At 42.9% G+C, this 24,497-nt stretch overlaps 4 protein-coding genes across 4 annotated transcripts in view; 3 read left to right on the top strand and 1 right to left on the bottom strand.

The window, feature by feature from the left end:
- Window positions 1–2,062, bottom strand: part of usp45 (ubiquitin specific peptidase 45) — a 33,699-nt gene extending 31,637 nt beyond the window's left edge. The window contains exons 1-3 of the mRNA XM_051406510.1: window positions 1,752–2,062; window positions 696–806; window positions 49–218 (exon numbers count right to left, since the gene is read on the bottom strand). Of these exons, the coding sequence (XP_051262470.1) occupies window positions 49–218; window positions 696–798 (273 nt within the window). The 5' untranslated portion in view covers window positions 799–806; window positions 1,752–2,062. The remainder of the gene's footprint in view (window positions 1–48; window positions 219–695; window positions 807–1,751) is intronic.
- Window positions 2,063–2,555: 493 nt separating this feature from the next.
- tstd3 (thiosulfate sulfurtransferase like domain containing 3) lies at window positions 2,556–5,009 on the top strand. The gene is made up of 4 exons (XM_051407396.1): window positions 2,556–2,972; window positions 3,102–3,269; window positions 3,725–3,884; window positions 4,398–5,009. Exons 1-4 carry the CDS (start codon window positions 2,834–2,836, stop codon window positions 4,453–4,455), a joined length of 525 nt encoding a protein of 174 aa, XP_051263356.1. The 5' UTR covers window positions 2,556–2,833; the 3' UTR covers window positions 4,456–5,009.
- A 1,865-nt stretch (window positions 5,010–6,874) lies between these two features.
- zgc:172323 (uncharacterized protein LOC564165 homolog) lies at window positions 6,875–11,162 on the top strand. Its single transcript, XM_051407610.1, has 11 exons — window positions 6,875–7,259; window positions 7,507–7,666; window positions 7,865–8,014; window positions 8,477–8,596; window positions 8,681–8,776; window positions 8,859–8,993; window positions 9,078–9,188; window positions 9,283–9,393; window positions 9,537–9,661; window positions 9,758–10,600; window positions 10,793–11,162. Exons 1-11 carry the CDS (start codon window positions 7,036–7,038, stop codon window positions 10,884–10,886), a joined length of 2,169 nt encoding a protein of 722 aa, XP_051263570.1. The 5' UTR covers window positions 6,875–7,035; the 3' UTR covers window positions 10,887–11,162.
- A 6,200-nt stretch (window positions 11,163–17,362) lies between these two features.
- Window positions 17,363–24,256, top strand: prdm13 (PR domain containing 13). Its single transcript, XM_051407554.1, has 4 exons — window positions 17,363–17,629; window positions 19,133–19,264; window positions 19,383–19,503; window positions 21,544–24,256. The coding sequence occupies exons 1-4, from the start codon at window positions 17,462–17,464 to the stop codon at window positions 23,031–23,033; spliced, it is 1,911 nt and encodes a 636-aa protein (XP_051263514.1). The 5' UTR covers window positions 17,363–17,461; the 3' UTR covers window positions 23,034–24,256.
- Window positions 24,257–24,497: the final 241 nt, after the last annotated feature.

Here is a 24,497-nt window from a genome sequence, read left to right as displayed (position 1 = left end):
CTATGTATTTGTGTTTGCACTTTTTAAAACTGAAAAAACTATTATTACCTGGAAACCACACTTTAAGCACACGAGGATGTCATGGGATGCTGCTGGCTCTCCATCAATCATGGTCCTCTCCTTTAGGCACTCAGAGCACACCAACCACACGCTGGACAGCACAGATTTCTTCACTGAGCTCAGGTCTACTGCCTTACTCACATGCTGGCAAGTCAACCCTGGGTAGAAAAATATATATATAGACTGTCACGATAAATTTACCTTCCAATAACTTTAAGGGACCATTTTGGGATTCAATTATTTTTTGAAGGGAGACAATATGCACTGCACCTGGTGTAAATTATACAAGAAGGAACGTCCCCACTAAAAAGTGGCATATATACTATGTTCCATAGTGTCGTGGGGCTTCATTAACATACAACTTATTGTCCTGGTAGGATAACTTTACAAAACCTCATAGTTCTACAACAAAAAAAGTACTAAATGAACCTTGTTCAGTTGAAACCAGTGTGGTGTGGATGAATGTGCTTAGTAAATCATACATTCATTTTTAAAAAGCACTATGATGTGTGCTTTTTGAGCATAACTGAAGCATTAATCCCACTCATTATCGACTGTGCTAGGACTCTACCAAATCAAACCTCACAGCACTAACTTCTGTCTGTCTGGTGCGCTGTGCTACTTCAGTGACTTACCACTGACTTCATCTGATGACTCCTCATCTCGAGGTTTCCTCGGTTTATTAGTCCGCTTAGTCATATCGGCGGCTTTCAAAGAGAAGGGGTCCTTTAGCCGCATCTGGAGCACTAGATTGGAAGGAGGAGGACCAACATAGTTGCTACTACACAAAATGAAACCTCAACATAACTGTTTTAACAAAGACACTTGAAGGTAGCAGTCATTTTACTCATTGTAGCACACAATACTGTGAAAAAATAGCCACAGTGCAGTCCGGAAGTATTTGTACAGTAACACATTTATCGTTGTGTGGCCTTTGTACTCCAGCACAGTGGCTTTACATTGAACCAATGACTATGAGATTACAATCTGCCATTTCAGAGAACTGTGTATGAATTGTAGCTCTTTTTATCCGTAGTCCTCACTTTTAAGAAATCAAAATTAGTGGGACAAATTAATCTAAATCTACTGCACTTGCAATGCCTATGCAACCACTGACTGTCTGGGGTCTATATCCTACATCAGCAGACACTCAGTACCTTCCCTGGTGATGCAGGCCTGGGGCTTTACACCTTCAGTCTAGTCTTTAGTAGGTGAAACAGCTACTCAGGTGGACTGAGGAGAATTAATAAAAGACTTAGTTTGCTCTAATAATTCCATGTGAGCATGTAGGTTTAAGATGATGACCATGCTGCATTGCCTTAAACTGGGGGGGGGTCATGTTTGAAACTATTTCTACACTGTTTACCCAATGTACATGAGACCAGCCAAAGGTATCTTAAGTCACTTGTGTCCTGTCGGATTATAATGTCTACACCATTATACAGGAGAACTAAGCCAAAATACGTACGGACTGCAGAGTATGTCACTGACAATAACTATAGCCAAGCAGATTATTAGTTAATTTAAGGATAACTACCTAGTAATGACACGGTTAGGATGTCTCAATTAGCCCCGTTGATCCAATGTAGGTGAGCATGAGAGGCCTTTATGTTGTTTATCAAAGAAATTGTGAACAATGACTGAATCACTTTTCGACAATTAGATTTGGCGAAAAAGCGGCGTGAACTCACCTCTTTATTTTAGCTCCTATGTTGACAATGTTAGCTAACCTGAAGCCAACAGTGAGATGTCAACTCTTCCTGGCTAGCAAACAGGCTAGCTTCATTAGCTTGTCAGAATAAACAAACCATTACCTGGTGTGTTTTATCAACAATACACGGAGATGTTACGACATTTCAAAGCAAAGCACAGAGTGCCAACAACGACAGAACAGTTATCTCAGTAATTCTTCGTTTTTTCCTTCGACTTTCAAAATGTTGTCAAGCTTTCGGTAGCATCAACCCTGGTTAACATGTGACGCACTACGGCAGCTCGGTTTGGCCCAATGTTGCATTCACGTACAATGGGAAATTTGACGTTTAGTAAGTTTAAGGGGTTCAATGGCCTTTTCAATGTTTTATAATACACGTGGAAAAACAGAGTGATACGTTTATATAATTAATTTACAGAGACCAAAAATCGGCGATGTTTGACAAGATATCAAACTCTAAAAAGAGCAGGTGTTCTACTATGATTGCAAAGTTAGCAGTATGTGCGATTTGCCTTATGTCTCTCATATCAACACACACATTTCACTTCATAAAATGCAATCCACTGTCACAAGGTTTGGCAATAATTCAAATGGGATGGCGAAGTTTGAGTTTGTTTTGACAACAAACAGCTGAGAAAGCCGAAGTCGTAGCCCAGTGCCTCTGAGAGAACCAGGAGGAAGGGATATATTATGAAATGAATGGTCAGCCGTCGACAGACGTGTGTTGTCACTGCTTTTCCTACGATAATGAATGCATCATACTTATGCATTCAGTAATTACGTCGTAAATATGGGAGCTGCTTTGGCAAAATACTGCGTATATGTCTTCTTGTGTGGTCTGACCTTTGAAATATTAGGCTAATGACTGCCTTTGAGTTCGACAAGAAGTCAAAGGAGAGAGTACTTTTGTCCTTTAGGTGTTCCGTACTTCTGCGCACGCGCAGGTCATTGTTGGCACGGTGAACGTGAGGAGTGTGGGTTTAATGGTCGTCTAACGCAGTATTACTGCGTAATTAAGGGTTTATGTTGACAGTGTGTTAACATAGGGTGTAACTATCACATATGGCTCTCAGGAGGTGTTGGAGGCTTCCAGGTGTTGTCCCGCGGCTGTTATGGACCAGCACCGTCCAGCCTGGGGCTTCCGTCCCGGGAGGACGAATGTCTGTGTCCAGTCTTGGCAAAAATCACCCCGGTTGCAAAAGTGAGTTTTACATTTAGAGTTGTGTTAATGTGTTGTCTTTGCCACTGCCCGTGTGATTGTAAACTCGTGTGTCACTGTTGTGTTGTGAAACTGTTGGTATATATCACATGCTGTTGGTTTTGCTTTCAGCTACAGAGTTGCTGCTCCGCAGGTTCAGTTCAGGGCCACCGAGCACTGATGTGAGTTATGACCAGCTGAAACAACTGCTAGCTGGCCGGAAGTCTGTAGTTGTAGATGTCAGAGAGCCCTGGGAGCTCAGGGAGTACGGCTTCATCCCCGGTTCAATTAACGTTCCCCGTGAGTGCTGTTCTACTTAAAATACACTGAAAATCACAGATGTAACGACAGACCCACTTATTAAACCAATACACAATCGTTTGTGTTGTCTGCAGGCTGTGAACACATAAAGTCTGTCACACAAAGCATGTGTACATCAAGTAACCCTCAGGGGTTTACTATAGCGGCTTGTTTAGCTCTGCCTCAGATTACCATTGCAGGCCTATATTAGTGCAAAGTTCTGCAAAATTGCCTCGATATTACATTTTCAGTCAAATTAAAGAGACCTTGAATTCAGCATGGATGGTAACTGCAGGAGGGAGGACATGCCTCCCAGCATTCTTTAGATAATCCTGATAAGTGTCTCTATGTACAATGCTTTGACACTACTTCTAGTTCTGTTTTGTTCGAGATAAACACATATTTAAAGTACCACTGGTAATATTTGACCTGTGTGCACTTCTTTGACTTTGCAGTGGGACAGGTGAACACCGCCCTCCAGCTGAGTTCTGAAGAGTTCAAAGAAAAGTATGGTGATGAAATGCCCCAGCAGACAGATAACATCGTGTTCACCTGTCTGGCAGGGGTCAGGAGCAAGAACGCACTCAACACAGCCGCCTCGCTGGGTTACAAACAGTGAGACATGTGTTCTTTGCATCTATCTGTCAATCAAATTGATTTTCAGCTCATTGTTAAGTCTGCAAGTTACTAAACTATTATAGCCATGTATGGCAAATGTTGAATAAGATTTATTGTTGTTTATTGTTAGGCTAGGCTGGACAAAGGCTAGAGTAGCAGTACATTTTTATGGCTGAATTTGGTTAACTGAATGTTATATCTAACTGTTTTATTTTATTTTATTTCACCACGAGACAGTATTACGTTTCTCCAACTTGAGGTTATTGACCTCTTGTTGCATAATGCCAACCTATCATGCATTGCTCTGTTGAGAGCTGCCACATCACCAGTATCTGAATGAAAAGAAGAGAAAAGGCTACTTAGCTTAAGAGGCGAACAATGAAATTATTGAATGCAGCGTATTACTGTGTGTTGGTTTATACCAGAAAAGAAAACACAAATGCAGTTTTATTTTAGACATATCTCTGTTTCAACATTCATTCACTTTCTTTCTCTTTCCCTCCATTTCAGTGTTCAGCATTACCCGGGTGGATGGCAAGACTGGGTGAAAAATGAACAACATAAGTGATCCAGGGATAATGGAACAGAAAAAAACTATATCATTATTATTTAAAGCGCTTTTAAAGAAATTACTCAAGATGAGACTGGAAAGTGAGAATGCATTACAAACAATCTTGCAAAGGGTTTTTAAAAAGTTCATTCACTTTTCTGTTGTTTTTAGAGCCAGTGATCCTCACCTGTGAATCCCAAAGACTGAAACCAGAGGACTCAGCGCACATGAGCAATCACATGTCTGCTGCTAAAAAAACTAATGCAATATTACTTGTAAAATGGTTTAAGAACTATTTCTAAACCCTTTACAACTTCCAAACACACAAATATATAACCAGTGACTGTTATATTACTAGAAATAATAACAGATAATGAAGTGCTAAAGTCTTCAGGCTATCTATGCAAATGACTACTTTAATGTGTATGATTGTCTTTCATTGTATAATATGAACAGTTCAACATTTCATGATGATTTATTGTAAATATTAAAGAGCTTGTTGCTCATAGAGGGAACTGTCAGTGCAGTTGTTGCCAACATCACTCAATAAATAAAATTATAGGTTTGATTAACATTTGTATTTAGTTTGTGTTTTGTTCTTTTTTTTTACATTTTACAAGTTATGCATAATATTCAACTGGTCTATTAAAAAGCATGAGAAGACATTTATTTGCATAATTTGTGATAAATGGGCACAGATTGGCATGCTGCATGAGGTGACAGCTGCTGGGACTAAAAGATGATCTACTGCATTGAAGTGCTCAGTCTAATGTCCAAAGTGTGCCAGTATGAATTTGCCACCCACCCTCCAGGGAACATTAACAGGTTCCCTCATCATCCACGATAATGAATGTGTTTGTTTTCAACTGAGACAAATGCCTCTACTTCGGCATGTCGACCACGGCCATGGACCTTGTTCCCTATCAACCCCCCCTTTTACAGTTTAAGCTGAAAGTCCAATACAGCTACACACAAATTATATTCTTGTGATCAGTTCAGTCATGATTTATGAATAATCCAAGCACCTCACAAAATTTTGAAGCAGCATGTTGATACTGAATCTCTGGAAACTGACCTCCGAGTCACTTTGCAGATTCATGAGTAAATAATCTGGCCCAGAAGTGTTGATACTATTTCTGCTTATATGAAGCAGTATTCTCCAGCCAGGCAAAGGGAACCCCAAATGATTCTTCATATTTGTATTTAACTGTTAAAGAAGGTCCCTGAGTCTACTACATCTAACTACACTCAATCATTTGGCCTGTTAAATTTAGAAAACATAATAGGCAATAAATTACTGTGGAAGGAAGCATGTCCCTGCCTTCTGTATCTCCAGTTCACCTTAGCCAACAATTAAATGTGGGAGGTGGGATCGTGCTGGCATTTGAAGTGTGGCTTCATAAATACTGTAATAGAAAATACCACAATGATGAGTTATTTGGTTGCAACATGAAAAGAGCTGGTTAGTGGAGATAGATTGTTCACATAACGGATTCCACCTCTCCCCAAATGTCCCACACTGCTGCAAGATCTGAGGTCAGTGCAAAAGAATAGGTGATTGCTTAATCCTTCAAGATAGACAAGAATATTAAAGAGAAAAGCATTCTACAAGTTGGCTTTTTAGATGGCTTTTGGACAGGTTGTAATCTCTGTTTTGGTTATTCTATGGTTTTCTCTGTGTGTGAGTGTTTTCTATGAGGCATAATGTTGCTGGCAGCTAATGTTTACTGTAAATTGTAAGGCCAGTGCTGCATTTACTGACCCCTGACCAAGTGACCCTGTAGGTGTCAATAGAGAATGGTTCTGAAAAGACCTGACCACTGTTTTCTTCCCTCATATCACTGTGCCATGTCAACCGTAAACTCCAGACTACACCCCCCCACCCCCTTTCTTCTGCCTCCTCATTTTCCCTCAGAAGCACTTAATTCCGATTTCTTTTTTCTGCACATTGGATTTTAATATGTTGAAAACAGACCAGACTAATAAGTACTAATTTATGTCAAATCTTGCCAGGGCTCTTTGTTCCTCTGCAGCCTCATCAGCTCACCCTCCAGCTTCCTGGCATTCAATTAAACTCCCTCGTCCCATCAGAGCAGATCACATCAGTGCCGCACCTACTGGCTGCCCTAACTGACCGGACCCTGCCTGCTTGTCTGTCTGCTGCCCAGTGCTGTAGTAGACAATGAGGTGGTGGATGTACCATAATCCTGGCAAAACCCATTATGCTTCTGATAAAAATGGAGACATGATCACACACTGTATTTTGTAGAGAGACTAATGGGTGAACCTTCCACTAATGCCGTCAGCCACCATCCCAGGCCAGCTTTGCTCCTCACAAGCTGCTGACAGATATCTGAGCAGCAGGTCAAGCCTGAATTGATGCAAAGGTTCGAGATTCCACAAGTGTTGGTTCATGAACTGGGCTGTCTTAGACAGAGCAGGGGCATGGACTGGCACTGGGAAGTATAAAACCTGAGACTGGGTTGAGTGCAAACGAGGTGGAACAGCCGTGAGGTTTAAACCACAGACAGACCCTGCTTGACAGTTTCTTTCATCTTCCTTCAGAGAACCAGAGGAAACACGTTCGCTGCCGCCACCATGAGTCGCAGCCCGGAGAGGATCTCGTCCTACCGCCGTCACTTTGAGGACAGCAGCAGCTCGTCCTACCAGGTCAGGGTGTCAAGCCCATCCCCCACCAGGAGAGACATCCGTCATGCTTCTGCTGGCTACCCCTGCAGAGCCGGGGCAGGCATCATGCGTGTGGAGTCAATGGGACGAAGGACCGCCTCAGCTGCACGCAAGACTCGCATGGTTGGAGCAGGGTAAGGCCTGTCACCTACAGTACATATGGACAGATTTAGGGTTTATGAGTAAGAAGGGTGTACAATTAGATTATTATTTCCTCAGGTAATGTTGTTGTAGCTTGTTTTTACCTCATGAACCTAAGTACCTCTTCCTCAAGCTCTCTTTCAAGGAATTTCAAGTACTTTTTATCACATGAAACATTCACATTTTCTCATGATATGCCATCTTCCCTTTCTTTGAACTGCCTCACGGGTGAATGTTCAGAGTGAGTGCAGGAGCCATGGTATGTGTCGGGCCAAGTGGAGAACCTGCTATGGATCTGGATGTGGCTGCAGCTGAGAACCAAGAATTCCTCAGCACCCGCACAAGTGAAAGACAGGAGATGATCGTCCTCAATGACAGACTGGCTGTATACATTGACAAGGTAAAACAGCCTTCAAGCTAACCACATTTTACTTCTTCCATTTGCGTGTCTGTGTCTGTGATTTGTCAGGCCTGGCTAAAAATGCCTCTCTTTGAAAAATGGGAGCATATTACGCTCACCTCTGTGAGCACATGGACAGGAAACATACTTGGTGCAGGCACACTCTATATCACAGAGGAGGTTTTCTTGTGCTTATAGGTTCGATCACTTGAGCAGCAGAATAAGCTACTGGAAGCAGAGATCGAGGCCTACCAGAACCGCTTTGAGAAGCCAACAGGTCTGCGCCTCCTGTATGAGGAACAGCTGAAGGAGCTGAAAAAGATTGCCGACCAGATGAGAGTTCAACGGGTGAGACAGAATCCTCCAAGCCACACACTGCCTGTTTCTTTTTTTACATTTCAGGTGCTCAAGAGAGCGTAAAGACTGAATTCTATGTTTCCGGCGAGGTTTACACCTCACTGAACTGTAGAGGATCCATCCAAGCAACGATACAAGACGTCAACTTGGTGTTTTCAAGGTTCCTTACCTGGTAACAGGCTTATTTCTGGCAGGCAAATGGAGAGGTGCCTAAGCGTGTTAAGGTGTCACAGAGTACAGCTGTCTTCAGCTATGTTTTATGCACAGATGAGATGGCTTCATCATGCATTTGCACACACACACACACACACACACACACACACACACACACACACACACACACACACACACACACACATACAGGAACTAAGTTAAAAATGCAAAAAAGGCTTTTTTGCACACATCTCCTAATCTAATAGACGACCATATTACTTCTGGCTTCTTGGTTTTCAGGACATCTCCTTGGCAGCTAAGGAGTCCACAGCTGCTCAACTGCAGGCAATCAAAATCAAATATGAGGAGGCAGTTGAGCTGAGGAGGAAAGCTGAGCTAGACATTGAAACCTTCCGTCCAGTAGGTTACATTTAATTATTATAATATTAGCCAATATTAATTTACAGTCCCAAACCCACATGATAACAAAGGTGTGTTCTTCAGGATGTTGACAAAGCCACCTCCTCACGCATCGTCTTGGAGAAGAAACTGGAGCAGCTGGAAGTTGAAATTGAATTCCTGAAACGGGTCCATCAACAGGTGGATGACATTTTCACATAAGCATGATATATTTAGGTTGCCTTTCATTTTTGTGATTACTAAAGATTTATTTTTCTCCCAGGAAATCGAAGAGCTTATGAAACAGATCTATGCTGCTCATGCCACGGCTCAGAGTGCATTCGCCCTACCTGACTTGGCAGCTGCTTTGAAACAAATCCAAGCCCAGTATGACGACATTGCAGCCAAAAATCTCCAGGTAAAATTATCACACATCAGCACTGTCTGGTAAGTTCTCTGTGTTTTAATTTAAATTCATGTGAAATTTTCACCCCTAATTTAGGAGATGGATTCATGGTATAAAAACAAGTTTGAAGATATAACAAGCAAGACATCAAGGCATGTGGACAAGGTTCGAAGCATTAGAGAAGAAATAGCAGGTGCCAAAAAGGATGTAAGTAGCAAAAGTGGAAACCAGTAAATGAGGATTGATTGACAAGTGATATTAAATGACTATAATGATTATAATCAAATAAAAATACCTCCAGATCCAAAACAAAGAACGTGACTTGGATTCCCTGAGGACCAGAAATGAAGCTCTTGAGGCCCAGATCCGAGAGACGCAACAAAAGTACAGAAAAGAACTGGAAGACCTTCAGGTAAGGAAATGTAGTCCCAGGGTGCACACCTGGTCACACCAGAGTCAGTTGTGAACACATGCACTTACTTTCATGCATGCAGACACATAATCACCATAACAATTCATTCATACAGTAATTTTATGGCTCTGTTAACCTAACAGGCTCGGATTGAGGCCCTGCAGCTTGAGCTGAAATCCACCAAGGAGAAAATTGCGCTGCACCTGCGAGAGTACCAGGACCTCTTGAATGTCAAGATGTCTCTGGAGATTGAGATTACGACATACAGGTGAAGGAATAATAACTTAAAAATGGATCTAGTGCCATAAAATATATTTAAATAAATGTAAACAAATGTTTATTAAACATTTGTTTTTTCTAACAGAAAACTTATTGAAGGAGAGGATCTGCGGCTCATGGGCATGATGCAAACCCTGTCTCTGACCAGCTGTAGCACGAGCGCCATTGCTGGTGGGATGAGCTTCAGTGGAGGAGGCATGGGTGGTGCTGGTGGAATGGGTGGCGGGATGATTGGAGGTAGTGGTGGAGGTGTTGTAGGCATGGGGGGTGGAGCAGGAATGGGTGGGGGCATGGGTGCAGGAGGAATGGGCACAGGTCCAAGCAGTGGTGCTGGAGGAATGGGTGGAAGAATGGGTGCTGGAGGTCCAGATGACAAGCTGGGTCCTGCTGGTAGAGCAGGTGGGGAAGGCATTGGTGGTGGTCATGGATTGGGAGCTGGGGGTGCAGGAACTGGTGCAGGGGGTGTGGGTAGTGGTGGCGGCAATAGAGGTGTGGGTGTTGGAGGTTTGGGCACTGGGGCTGGAGGTGTGGGCATTGGCGGGATGGGTGGTGTTGGAATGGGTGCAGGTGGTGGCACTGCAGGTACAGGTGGCAGCAGTGGCATGGGACTCAGTAGAGGAAATGGCAGTGTTGGTGGTGGGGCGGGTGATGGATTTGGGGAAGGCATAGACAGGGATGGAGGTAAAGATCGTGGAATGGGTCCTGCTGGAATGGGTGGGGGAATTGGAGGCAGTGGAGGAACTGAGGGTGTGGGTGGAGGAGATGTTGGTTCACTGTCAGGCGTTGGTGGAATGGGAAAGATCGATGGAGGAATGGGTGACACCAGTGGTGCTGGAATGGGATATGGATCTGCTGGAAATGACGCCAACAGTGATGCCTACGCAGAGCAGGCTGTGGAGCTGACCGAGCGAAGGACGGTGCTCATTAGGTAAAGGGACCATCAGGTATCTTTTCTATTTTTATTTTAAACAAAAAATTATATTGTTTTACTAAGAAAGAATGTCTTAGCCTGCTTTAAGATGGGGTTAAATATGAGGTTAGCATATAGCTACTTAGATGTCCATCCTCTAAGTTTCTTTTGGTTACTTCAGCCCTTTCCATTTTCTTTCCTCCCCTACAGAACGGTCAAAAATGAGGATGACGTGCTGGAGACGGACCACCAGGAACAAACCTACACCATCACTGGTGCAGCCGATGACTCTGATGAGGACTGACCAGCACAAATTCCCAAGTGACCTCCTCTCGCCCTTAAACCTCCACGCCTCTCTGAGCTTTGCACTGACCAAACCCCATGTCTGGACACTAACCTTTGCCCTTTGCCCTGGACAAGAAGACCATGACTGACCCTTTACTACAGAGTGAAACCTTCCCTTCATAGGGTTTAAATATGCCTCACTAGAAGCACTCAACATGGTCTCTCAACTTTTGTGTGCCCCCTACCCCCTTCTTTTTCTACTTGCCACAAATAAAGCTATCAGCATTCAATTCAATTACCTTGTCTTTTTTATTTGATGTCTTTTTCAGTGTTTGTGTTTGAGGTGCCTAATACTAAGGACTATCCAAATATTTTGATGAAATGCTGGTAAAAGTACATTTTTGCTCAGCTGAGAGAGATGTTGCTTATTTTCATAGCTTTGGCCTAAAGGATGAAGATTGAAAAAAGGGAGAGCAAGTAGTGAGGGAACAGAGAGAAAGATAAGAGTCACCTGGGGGTCGAGGCGGTTGCCCTGACACTTTCTGGAGGGCTAAGGAATCTGTCAGTCAAATTTTGTCCTGCAGAGGAGTGACGGCACACAGCCGTTTCCTGTCCTCATTCCATCCAAATCCACACCTTTTCCTCCTGCTGCTGATTGGGAGCGATTGGATCTGGCCAGCAGACGCCAAACACACTCAGTGTCCTGCTCAGGGGCTGAGAGCAGAGACATGCAACACAGCAACCCTCTGACAAATACTGCAACAAAAGGCAGGAACAAGACCAGTGTTATTATGGCAGAAATAACATTACTGTGTCATTATTATTATAATGAGACACATCTGACTACTGAAGATAATATATATATATATATATATATATATATATATATATATATAATTTCACAGTGGAATGATTCTAGATTACATGTAGCAAAACCCTAAAAGGAAGATAGGAATTATCAACATAAAAAATGCACAAAATTAAAATGTTTATTGCCTAATGTTTCTTCAAATATGCTTATGATATGATTTGAGAATATATTGGATTAACAGTCCAATTTCCTGAGATTCCTTGAAATACAATATGTGCAACAAAACAATAGCATTTCCCACTAAAAATATATAATATATATATAAAAATAATAATAAATATTGGAATAACTGAGGTATTTACATTTGAAATAAAATAGGATTTACCCTTTTATTCTCTAATTACATTTTAATACAATCAGACTGGTGATTCAAGTAACATCATAAAAAAGGCAAAATTAAATAAAATCCAGAAATTGCTTGCACCTCTCTCAGACCAGCATCTAACTGCGTGTAAAGCCCCATCGTTGCTTTCTAAGTCATTTTCATGATGATTATGCACAGACTCCACGTTGAAATAATCAATATTTCTCTCGGACATCATTTCCACAAGCTCATCCCACCCGAACACGCAGGAGACAATTAGTTTGAACCTAGAACTGTCAATCGGAGATATAATGAGGAGCCGAGAGACAGTCATATCATTAGATTACATTTTGTTACAGCGAATTATTGATGTGCATCCAACCCTAACGATGTATACGTGTAGATATAAATCCGCCTTTATATTTAGGCTTAAGTTCAGGGAGATAAATGCACTTCTAATCAGTGTGATGGGACGGAATTTGTTATCAATATAATTACCAGACAAGCACCCTCCCTTGTCTGTTAAAGCGGAGCTCTCCATGGTCCTCCGTCTGCAGGGAAGAGACAAGTGTGGTCTTATAATTAAAATAAATAGATAAATGAAACTTAAATTAGCCGAATCGTATAGGCCTACATAATCCTGGTTTCGCAGACGCAAAGAGTGATTTGTCAAAAAGCATTCCTTGAAAAAAAAAAAATTCAGATCAACAAATGTGACGCAGTTGTTTATTTAAAACACAAATTATTATTATTATTATTATTATTATTATTATTATTATTATTATTATTATTATTATTATTATATTCCAACAAAATGTGTACAAAACTCCTTTTAGAAATTCTATTTTTAATGTCTTAAAAAAGAAATGAAAAGGAAAGAAAGCAATGCATTTATATTCATATTTGTTCAGATAATAACCATGACTCCGGCTAAAATATCCGGCCTTATTCAAACATATAGGCCAGTAGAGGTTACATGTCTTTAAACCTGCTCTTTGCCATTAGAGTTGTTTTGCTCACGCTTTTAGTTTGCAGATACACACCGCATAGCCAATTGGGTCACTAACCTTCATCCCATAAGAAAAATGCAGTTTTACTCCGAGCTGAGGGAAAGAGCTCCACATATTCACCAAGAAGGGCAAAAGTTGCGACTTTCTTTGAAACCTGTGATTCTCTGTCACTTTGTGCATATGCTTTGGGTGGCTAAATCCCAATTAGGGTCGGCTGACACGCTGCTCTATTCACGCAGAGCCCGGCCTGCATACATTTGCCTAGGAATGAACTCCTCAAATAGATCTCCTGCTAAATGCGTTGGACAGCAGAGAGAATCGGCCTGACTGACACGTTCTTTCTGAGGCGCTCGAGTGAGAAAAGGTATGAATTTATAAGGTACACCGAAACATATCAATTCACGCAACTTCACACGCCTTTATCCGCGTCTCCTCATGCGAGACAAAGTGAGTTTAAGTCAGGGAAATGTGGCTTGAAAAAGCCCGGCGCAAAAAAACTTTGTAGAGACTTTGAATACCGAAACGGTGCAGCCCACTTCAGGGGGAGAGAGAGGAGGCTTTCTGAATGAAATCACGCATGAACAGCGTTGAATCAGGTGCCGTTTATTCGGCTCCTCTCTAATGCGATTTTGAATATTAGTCTGGGTTAAAACCCAATCATGTCATCTGGTGGGAGTCCCATACAAGCATAATTACTATTCAAACGCGTCGCTAATGTCCCACCCGCATCAAGGCAGCTGGTCCGCCCTTTGGGGCAGCTTGCGTCTTTCCCCAGGTTTCTCAGAAAGTAAAACACCTTAAATATGAACAGGGGACTGCTTTGGAGTAAAGAAAAGAAAGGCGAGGAATAAGATGAACAGGCCTGTCCAAAGCTCTTTCTCTTTGTATGAGAGCGGGCTCAGATCTGAAAGGAATAATAAGAAGTTCTGGTTCTTTAGCCGGACAGAGTTCAGTCTGTCTAAAGCATGAGAATTTTAACTTGTCTTTGTTTTTTCAAATTAAAAGACGTGTGACTAAATAAATGTGAGAGGTGCCGAAGGTGTGGGCTTACATGTGGAGAAATAAATGGATGTAGACAAACACAAAGTCATTTCTAAGACGTGGGAATCTGTGAGAAATAGGCCACATTGCTAAGTGGGACAATGATTGGGCTCCTCTGAAAAGACCCGAACAAAGTTTATGGGTCGACATAAAAAATGTGTTTTCTTCTAAGCTCAGAGGGGTCTTAAATGGTAGGCCATTGAAACCAGTCCAGGAGAGGTGGTGGTGAACCCTTCGCACCCCTGAAGTATAGTCAGGGAGCATGAATGGAGATCCCTGGTGGGGCATTGCTCTCTGTATTTACCGCGTTGCTTTGCAGACAGGTTGTTCCTCTATATTCATGGCTCATTAATGGCCAACCAGTTAAATCAGAGCCCCACCGTTTAGACAGTTAAAATCCAAAAAAGGCTGGCAAGAGCCAGGCAGAGCCGCCCATAAAAACGTCTCCCTCCTCTCCAAGCTCCGATTCTTCTCAGGTCGTTATTTAAGTTTATTAAAGACTTGCGGAGTTCGTTTAAGAGAAGCGCACTTGCGGAATGCTGTTGATCGACTCCGCAATATTGTCCCGGAATAAAGCTCCGACCATGTAATTAATGTGTCTTTTTCTTTTCAGAAAGGAGGAGGAACAATGCCGCCGGTCAAGCCATTTAATTTCATTTAATTTTCCATCCCATTTGCTTCCAACACTGTTTTCACTCTGACACCGAGCCTTTTGACTGCTCTTCAAGGCTTCAGAGCGCACAGTGGAGCGGGGATTCACCACCACAGCGACTTCTCCGCAAACAGAAAGGAAACGTCCTCGCCTCCTTCGCCCCCCTCCTTCCTCGGAGAATAATTAATTAATTTCACTGTGGAGAAGTGCGGGGCCTTTAAAGCAGCGCAGGGGTGGATGGGAACCAGCCGCAAATGGCGAGGCGTTAATAAATAACCCCTCCGCACAGCCAGGCGCAAACGTTGCGCCTATTGATGAGATTGTTCGCGTGTCGTTCAGGCTCTTTGGCTCTGACCGCGCGGGGAGGAGAGGGGGAGAAAGAGAGAAAGAAGAGGAGAGAGAGAGAGAGAGAGAGAGAGAGAGAGAGAGAGAGAGAGAGAGAGAGAGAGAGAGATTAATGTGTATTAGTTAATTTACAGCTTTTTATTATAGCCTACTACCATAACCGTTTAGATGGTTTTAGGGACATTAAAACGCAAAGTGAAGAAACACAAAAAATCTAAATGAATGAATGAATGAATGAATGAATGAGAGCAATAATTTAAAGTGAACTGTTGATTGTGTTTTGTTTGTATTCTGAACTGGATTCATTCTATAAATATATCAAATACTGCATGCATGCATAAAACCTTTGGACATTTTATTATACCATATTATTGTTTTAAAAGGTCTAGGGGAGGCTACTTGTGCTGATTGAGAATCAAAGTCCGCAGTAGACAGGTCAGAGGTCAGCATGTTCATGGTCTGAATTGATCGCCCACAGGTCCTTGTCCTTCTTCTCTGGTCAGACTCATCATCACCGCAGCATCGCAGCGCTCTAAACAAGCTGCTGCACGGAGTCACATCTCAACATGCCATTAATACAAGTGATTGCTGTTTGCAAGCCAACAAGTGACTCAATCTTATCAGGCGTTTGGATCCTTTTGCTATGTGGTCTGAAGTAATATGTGTGATGTTATATGATCTTAATGGGGTTACAGTTGGACTGATATAAGTTCACCAAAATTCTTCCTTAAAAGTTAGAGTCGGTTGCTGCATTTTATTACTTTGCTTCTTCACACTGTAGCTACAGTGAAAAACACCTCTGTCTCCATATTTGGCAATTTCAATTTTTTCAGATAAACTGACAGCAAAAAACGATCTTTCTGACAGACTTTAAATTATATAACTGGACTATCTGAGAATCACAAAGCTTAAAGCGAGGCTACCTTGATTTTCTCAAGACAGATTGCATTTAGATTTTTTTTATATTGCAAAATACCACCCCAGGATTCGTTTAATCAATAATTCCTATCAAATTCCTATAGGGGCTTTTTGACTACAATATGACAATATTAAACAAAATATTTTATTTTACTTACATTTCGGATCTTCCTCTAATGTCTTCATAATTTATCTACATAGTAGTCCTGTAAAGATTTTTGCTGCTTGACATTGTAGTCACATTTCTGTATAGCTCAATATTTGTCATATATTTTATAGTGGACTGTAAAAAAAAAATATATATATATATAATATAAATGAATATTTCTTACCTGAATTGAGCTACCTAAAGGTAAACAAATGTAATTAACACCAAAAATATCATAAAAATATTTGAATCATTGTATTTTTTTTTCTTGCCTCGCACACAGCAGAATACCGGTGTTGAATGAGGAAGACAAGAAAACCACAAGTGTGTGTGTGTGTGCGTTGGAAAGATGGGGATGGTTATTTTTCTCCCTCTCACTCTCTCTCTCTCTTCCTGCTGGTGGTTCTCCCTTTTCAGTACCTGCCTGATCTCAACCCGGCACACGCCGAGAGTCAATAGAAGTTAACAAGTCCTCTAAACTTTCCTGCTCCTTTTGTTACACTAAGGACACAAAGGAGGAGGGAGAATAAAGCGCTTTGAAGTGTATAAAACCCAAAGAATGCCAGCCAAGTAGATTTAAAGTAGGCACTGATTTCCAAAACCTGGCTTGAAAGGGAAGAATGGAAAAGGGTGAGGATTTATGGATAAATTATACAGTGGATTTGTCAGTTAAAATATCGGAACTGTCTGGAGGACAAAGCCACATGCTGAGGATTAATGGTCGCTCTGGACCTTTGATTCTGCACCCTCTTTTCTCTGCCCTTGACAAATTGGATTTTGGGGATGGGAAGGTCGCCTGGCCCTTTGTGTCTCTTGACCGTTTTGGAGCAATTCATTATGCGGCGGGGTGAGGGAAAGTCTCCATGTGACCAGGCCGGCCCGTTTTCCCTCTCCTCACAGCTGCTGGGAGAGCCCAACTCTCTCACACTCACTCACGCACACACACGCACTCCTTCTACTTGCTGCTGCTGCAAACTCAGGAGGACCGCAACCCCCCTCCTCCTATAAACTACCTTACAACACAGCAGCACCTCTCCGAACCCCCCCCCCCCTTCTTCCCACACACTCACACACTTGCATCCTAAGCTGGAGAGGTCGGAAGGGGTGGAGGGTGTTTGTGTGTTTGTGTGTGTGTGTGTGTGTGTGGAGGGGAGGGTGGGGGGTTGCCTGCACCACCACTAGAAAAGCCGGAGAGCATAACGCCAACGCGTCACTTTGAGGGCGGATATCGGCCGGTCCTCATCCTCTCTTCCTCCTCCTCTTCCTCCCTCCCTGCACTCTCACACTCGGTCTCCATCAGTCTTCATGGTTCTGATCTCACCCCACGCCATGCAAGCCACCCGGGCGTCCACCACAGTCAGTGTGTTTGCGGACTGCAGCATCCCGGCCGGGCTCCGGATAGGACCGGTACCGGGTATCTTCAAACTCGGGAAGTACGTGTCGGACCGTAAGGAAGCTGGACCCAAGAAGAAGGTTAGTTTCAAAGACTGAAAAAAAGTTTATCTCTAGGTTATAGGTGTGATTTTATGTTGAGGTTTTTTTTTACAGCATTTATTTCACAATATTTTGAGGTGATGCGGGTCAATCAGGTGCGTTGGAAAGCTCTGAATAGAGGCTGAATTGCTATATTTAAAATCAGCTTTTATTATTTATTCATTACCAATTTAATTATTCCAAAACTGCTTTAAAAACTATTTTCAAACTATTTTACCAGGCCTACAAGTTTTTGGGAGCAAATTTTACGCCATTGATTACAAAAAATATTATATATCCATACATAGAATATCCAAACACACTATTTTATTTTCCGCGAGTGTGCGCCTGCAGTGTAATATTAAAAACATCGGACTGGATTTGGGGTTTTAAAGCCGCACTGTCAAACTCCATCGGGCCCTCGGTTATTAATTGGTTTGGCCTGTCAAGTTGGAAATAATTGAGCTCCATTAGTGGCCGACTTGTCAGTCTGTGCTTCTACTTAACCGGCCTAATGGGCGACCCGGGTCTGCTGTGTGGGATTTCATGCCCTCAGCCGCCTCACATTTCACTGCCTGGCGGGCCTGTTATCCCGATGAGCCGTTTAATTTTAATGTAATCCGGCCATAGAAAGATGCCACTGAGACCGTGGCCCGCCGCCTGAGGCTAGGAGAAATAATAATAATAATATTAACAGTGATAAAAACATTAAATTAAACCAACTGTACTTATGTTATTGGGCTGGGATTATTCAGATTAACAGCAGTGTGGAGGTAAATAATGTTTCCAGAGGAGCGAAGAATTTGAAAATAAAAGTCTCCAGACATTAAATATTATAATATAAGACACTTTCAAAAATCCAACTTGCAAACAGTTATTTTTACACAATTTGTGGTTCTAAGCGCATCTATAACCGCACCCTGTTATTGTTGAAGCTGTCAGCGGCTGTGATTGATGCGTCTAAATGCGTGGCCCCGGGCTGCGGGCGATCATCAGGTGCAATCTCTGTGTCAAATGTCGCGCTTCGATCTTTAATGTCCTTGAACAGTTTAGAAACGCTCTGACACTCTTCAAATTCGTTTCCCATATCAACTCAATTAGGCCCGTGTGTCATTCTCTTTAGTAAATTATCACCAGAGCGGATAAAGACGCATTAAGCGCGTTTTGGCCAGGCGTGGCCGCAGCACCTCCAGGTGATAAAGCAGAAGACAGTCCTAAGCGCCAATATGGGGGCCACAATTTGATAAATAAAATGTAAAAAAAAAGGAAAAAGGCCTATATGAATAGAAACAATAAATTCGATTATTAGTAGAAAAAGCTTGGAAATAAAATGTTGCACTTAAATAAGCCAAACTGTGTTTCTAACGAGGCCTATATTCATTCAGACATTCGTTACAATCTGTGTCCGTGAGGTGTTCAAGGGCCTTGCTGTTCATATTTCCAATCATACTGTGGTCAGTTGTCAAGCTCGTGCTCATTATGATCGTCTGTTTGCTGGCTTAGATCCGCTTGGTACGGGGGGAGTTCGTGGATGAGTCGGGCTGTCCCGTGCCAGACTGGATCGGATTCATCCGCGCTGCCAGGAACAGCCAGGAGCAAAACCTGGAGGCTGTGTCGGACTTACCTGGCGGACAGGTGAGTTTCCATTACAGCACATCTTCAAGGCCAAAGTCCCCCCCCACCCCCCTCCACTTTTGGACAGTTGAGTTAACTCCAGCCTCTCTGATCCTCTTTCCTGATTTTCTGTTTTCAGATTTTCTACCGCGTGCTGAGAGAAATCCCTGCAGGAGAGGAGCTCAGTGTCTGGTACTCCAACGCTCTGGCCCAGTGGTACGACATCCCCACCACGGCCACCCCCACGCACGACGAGAAAGGTAAATCAGACTGCTTATAATGATCCGGGGAGGGGATAATAATAATAATAATAATAATAATAATAATAATAATAATGATAAAGCATTTCAAATACCACATAAAAATAGGCTGCGGTAAGGTAGCAGTCTCAGCAGTTTAAATGTCTGCTTTCACCTTTTTATTATTATTTATTATTTTATTATTATATACAGATATTGAATATTAATCCTGGTGTCGGGCAACAAAGGGGGCAAACTGTGAGCTTTACACTGACACAGCATCGACATGTTGAGGGGTCCATCAGTGCACAGTTAAATGACTGCCAATACCCGTGATGCCTCTCCTTTATCGCCCAGAGATGGAAATCGATTGGATGTTGGTTTTTGTTTTTCCTCAGGCAGCCTGTTTATTAATTTTGTTTTATCATTCATTCGTTTATTGAACGTAGAATTGAGAAAGTTGCCATTTTTGTCGTTCAGGAAAAAAAAAGAAAAGAGTTAAGAGTCTTTTTTAGGGGGGGGTTCAATTCGTTTAAATAAAGAGGTGAAAATGTAGCTTCAGGCCTGCAATGATTGGGTCGGTATAAAGTCTGATAAATGTGCAGCCTTCAATTTTTTGGGTCGCTAATAATTAAATAGTGAACAGCAAACATAAATCAGATTGTACGAATATAGAGACAGCACATGACTGAGAATACAGCGTCCAATTCATAAGGCACTAATCTCAGCTTTAATGACCACAGATATTCCTTCCTCTGCGTTCAGGGTTTTAATCTGTTTGTTTGGGCTGATAATGACAATTTGGCGTTTGCGCTTGGGGATTATTCCCTGATCTTGGCAAAACAGCAGCTCAGCAGGAACTAATCCGTTTTAAAATAATAATAATAAGATTATTATCAACAGACACTTTGCAGGGAATTCCATCAATTGGCCATTTTGGTTTGTATATTTTATTCGAACCTGGAAGGTCCTCTTAACTCATTGAACAAATGTAAAAGAAAAAGGAAAAAAATGATATCAAACTTGCTTCGAGAGAAAAAAAATAATGATGTGATAATGTAATTAGGGTGCTTGAAACACTGAATAAAAAAAAGCAATTAAAGCAGAAACTGACGTGTCTCGGCGGCCGTGGAAGAAGAAGAGGCTGGTGATTCAGTTGCGAGACGGAGGTTAACAAATGTCACCTCGTCATTAATATTCATGTATTCAAAAGCAAATAAATTCAAAAACAAATGCTTCACGGTAAATTAGGTGGGTGCGTCAAGGTATTGTGGCCTAATGAATGCTAACTTTTATGTGGGGTGTATATTGCCCTGATTCTCCGGCCCAACACACCGTGTGCGCTCCTGGACATACGCTCGCTCCCATTATTAGGCGTCAACAGATGGGCCGCCGCCATTGTTTCTGGAGACTTGCGATTTCAAGCAACAGCTGCTGTCACTTCCACGGGAAAGAGCACAGAGAGGGAAAGTCCCGCATTCAATGCATTGGTTTCTGAGCGGCAGATTGGGCAGGGCGTTTGCTCTTTTGATGTCGATCATAAACAATGACCCGTACGAGGATTACAAAATCATTACAACTATATTAACCTCTGAGTGCTCGTCTGGGGGTCATTGAGATGGCTTCCTGTGTCTATTACCATTTGGCATCACTTCTTAGAAACCGGATCATATCCATTAGGCCTAAATTTAAATTTCAGCTGATGCGCAGCAGTGACTGGTGGACATGTTGCTCTTTAAAGGGATTTGGCCATTTTGATGCCAATGTCTTGCAAAATGTATTTTCAATTACCTCACACCCTCTGCTCAATTTCTGGGCGCGTGTTGTGTCATCAGGGGAAAAGACAAGTAACCCCCACACGTCTGTGCAGGCGCTCACAGGTCTTTTCTCTACAGGTTGCCAAGCCTGTTACTTTCATTTTACGCACCGACTGGGCATTTTACGCACGGGATTAATTGTTTATACTGTTATTTGCCATCAGTGCGAACTGGCTTCACGCTGTGTTGTGTGACCGAATGATGCGCATTCATCTGACCATTGTCGTGTTTGTTGTCTCTACAGGTGAGGAGCGTTACATCTGCTGGTACTGCTGGAGAATATTCAAATATCCGAACACACTCAAGGCCCACGTCCACTTCCACTGCGCCCTGAGCAACGGACGGGGCTTTGTGAGCAGCGAGCAGGCCAGAGGCACGGAGACTTTCAGCAGGTCACCAAAGTCTGGAGACATCCCCAACACCTCCACCTCTCCGAGGAGCGCTCACAGTAACTCCTCCATCTCAGACTCTGGCAGGCGGGCGGTGTCCTCCTCGCCGTTTCTAAACAAAGCGGGGCTGTCAAAGAAAAGCAGCTCAGTGGAGCAGGACAGGGCCCTCGACATGAGCGTTACCTCAGCCAGGAACCAAGGGCACATCCTCGGCCTCGGCTCCACATCCTCGGTGCTGAGCAGCATGGGCTTCCACCCGGGTGTGCGCTCTGCCTTCAAACCGACCGGCGTCTCCAAAGTCCCGGGCGCGGACGCCTCCAGAGAGGACGCAAATGTGAAGCTGAGCGGCCTGGGATTCAGCAAACTCATTGGAAACATGAAACCAATCCGCAATGCAGGCGAGACTCTAAACGGAGGGGGGAACCACCCTCCCAAGTGCGCACCTGCAATTATGGACTCCGCATCCCCAATGGTGCCATGCACAAACGCTATCCGTGGTTTCCCGTTGCTGCCTCACGTGGAGGAGAACTCAGCTTTTAAGCACGTGGACAGCCGGATGCACTCCGGCCTGTCCCCGTCCCGTTACCCCCAGATGCCCCCTGGACTCCATTTCGAGAGATTCTCTCTCCCTCACTTCGACGGTGTCAAGACTTACGGTGGAGACTGTAACATCCCACTCATGCCCTTCACCGTCTACAACGGGGAGCTTCTGTACAGCTCACCCTACTATCCGCTGAAATTTCACTTCAGCAACCTCCTCAAGTACCCGGAGTCCATGTCCTACTTTGGTGCGCCCTCCATGAACCAAGACCTGGGCTCAATCACCAACATCGACCGGGAGATCGCCATGCACACGCAACAGCTGTCTGAAATCGCCGCGGAGAAGAACCGGACGAGGCTGGATTCGATGCCCGCCGGGAGTGCCAGCAACGTCGGCTCTGGCAAACCGAAAAAGGGACACCTGTGTCTGTACTGCGGTAAGCTGTACTCGAGGAAATACGGCCTGAAAATCCACATGAGGACTCACACAGGTTACAAGCCGCTCAAGTGCAAAGTGTGCTTCAGGCCGTTCGGAGACCCCAGCAACCTGAACAAACACATCCGGCTCCACGCGGAGGGGAACACGCCCTACAGGTGCGACTTCTGCGGCAAGGTGCTGGTGCGGAGGCGGGACCTGGAGAGGCACGTCAAGTCCAGGCATCCCGGACAGACCGTTAAGAAACTGGACGACAAACCGGGCGGCCTGTTCGAGGACGCGGAGCACAAAAGCGACAATGACAGTGATGTGGACGTGTGCTTCACCGACGACCAGAGCGACCAGGAGTCGAGCAAAAATAATGACTGAGGTGTTTTCATGCGCACAGAGAGACTGCTCATTGACTTTCAATTATGTACACAACGAAACATTTAGACTTGAATCTTGAATTTTTACATTTTAGACATTGACCCAAGGGCGCCTCCATGCAACCAAATGTTTCCAAACAGTTGAAATGTTGTTTTTTTTGACTAAGAGGGGATTTTGGTTTGTTGTTCCATCATGACATTATTCGAGGGAAAAATCATTATCAATAGATTAAGTTGTTATTCACAGTAATCGGGCAGGTAAAAAAAAAAAAAAGGGGGAAAAAAAGAATCTGTGGCCTTTGGGTTTTGGCACGATTTCTTTAACGTGCTAGAGTCTGCAAGGGGTGTAGCAGATATTTTCGTTAGTTTCAAATGCAAGTCACCATAATTGTTTTCATATTTTGTTTATGCAAATGGAGAGGAAAAAAATCTGTCTTTTACATGCTGCGTTTGAAAATACTGACACTTCCGCAGAACCATCAGAGCAACTGCACACTAAATGATCAAAACAATGATCCAAAATCACTTACAGACATTTTCAGTCACTGCTGAACAACATGGAAGCCTGTATGAGACTAAATGACTTCTTAAATTAGATATATCTGTTGCGGTCTGTGTTTGGTAATATGTCTCCCTCTGACAAAGGATCTATGGGTTTGCAAACAAATTACAAAAACAAAAAAGAAAAGGCACTGCATTCCATCAGACTGGATATTCTGTGAATTTATGGGCCGCAAAAGAATTAGATTCTTTTTTTATTTTGTTTTCTATTGTGAATAAAAATGGGCAACAGATATTCCCATCCTCCTTTCTAAACTGTCAGTTGCACTTTAAAAACAGCAATGGGCATTTCATTTCAACAGATGCATAATGATTATTATTGAAACGAACTTATTTCCATGACTTCATTACAGGTCTCTGGTTCCCTGCGCCTCATTTAACACACTGTACTTAAATTTGCACTTTCTTGCCGAGGCGCGCTGTTCTTGAAGAAGCAGCAGCAGCAGCGCCCACTTTATTTAAGGAATTATTTCTAGAGAAAGAAAATTGTATTGATTGCAGTTATAGCCTATGTAAAGAAGTGTAAAGTATGATATTTCACATTTCAGTGGAGAAGTGTTGTATACGTTTGTTTATAAGTGATATTGTCTATGAGCACAATATTTTACTCCTGTCCATTAAGTCGTTGGTTTTTGAATAAATTTAATTTAAGATATCAAAAAAGTTGTTTGAGGTTTTCTTTATTTAACATCCGTGATACGTTTTACATGTAAACCCCATTAAAGCTGTACTCTATCTAATATTCATTAAGTTTGCTGTTTTGTTTTGTGCGACACAATCAGCCTTTAGAATGCAGCTGAGCAGACGGACTCAGATGAGCGAGTAAGTTTTGTCGGTTTAGAAGTTCGCACAGTGTTAAAATGCTCGCATGGCCTGAAAAATATATGAAATAAAATAAATCTGC

Source organism: Dicentrarchus labrax, unplaced genomic scaffold, assembly GCF_905237075.1.
Source record: "Dicentrarchus labrax unplaced genomic scaffold, dlabrax2021, whole genome shotgun sequence".
NCBI lineage: Eukaryota > Metazoa > Chordata > Actinopteri > Moronidae > Dicentrarchus > Dicentrarchus labrax.
Note: the sequence above shows the minus strand (reverse complement) of the source record. Positions and strands in the feature narration are given on the sequence as shown.

Bases quoted from the DNA above. Each gene is read 5' to 3' on its own strand.
- tstd3 (XM_051407396.1), top strand. From the start codon at position 2,834: ATGGCTCTCAGGAGGTGTTGGAGGCTTCCAGGTGTTGTCCCGCGGCTG. The intron at 2,973-3,101 runs GTGAGTTTTACA...TTTTGCTTTCAG, and splicing joins AAATCACCCCGGTTGCAAAA to CTACAGAGTTGCTGCTCCGC. The intron at 3,885-4,397 runs GTGAGACATGTG...CCTCCATTTCAG, and splicing joins GCCTCGCTGGGTTACAAACA to TGTTCAGCATTACCCGGGTG.
- zgc:172323 (XM_051407610.1), top strand. From the start codon at position 7,036: ATGAGTCGCAGCCCGGAGAGGATCTCGTCCTACCGCCGTCACTTTGAG. The intron at 7,260-7,506 runs GTAAGGCCTGTC...GTGAATGTTCAG, and splicing joins ACTCGCATGGTTGGAGCAGG to AGTGAGTGCAGGAGCCATGG. The intron at 8,597-8,680 runs GTAGGTTACATT...TGTGTTCTTCAG, and splicing joins ACATTGAAACCTTCCGTCCA to GATGTTGACAAAGCCACCTC.
- prdm13 (XM_051407554.1), top strand. From the start codon at position 17,462: ATGGTTCTGATCTCACCCCACGCCATGCAAGCCACCCGGGCGTCCACC. The intron at 17,630-19,132 runs GTTAGTTTCAAA...TTGCTGGCTTAG, and splicing joins AAGCTGGACCCAAGAAGAAG to ATCCGCTTGGTACGGGGGGA. The intron at 19,265-19,382 runs GTGAGTTTCCAT...TTCTGTTTTCAG, and splicing joins CGGACTTACCTGGCGGACAG to ATTTTCTACCGCGTGCTGAG.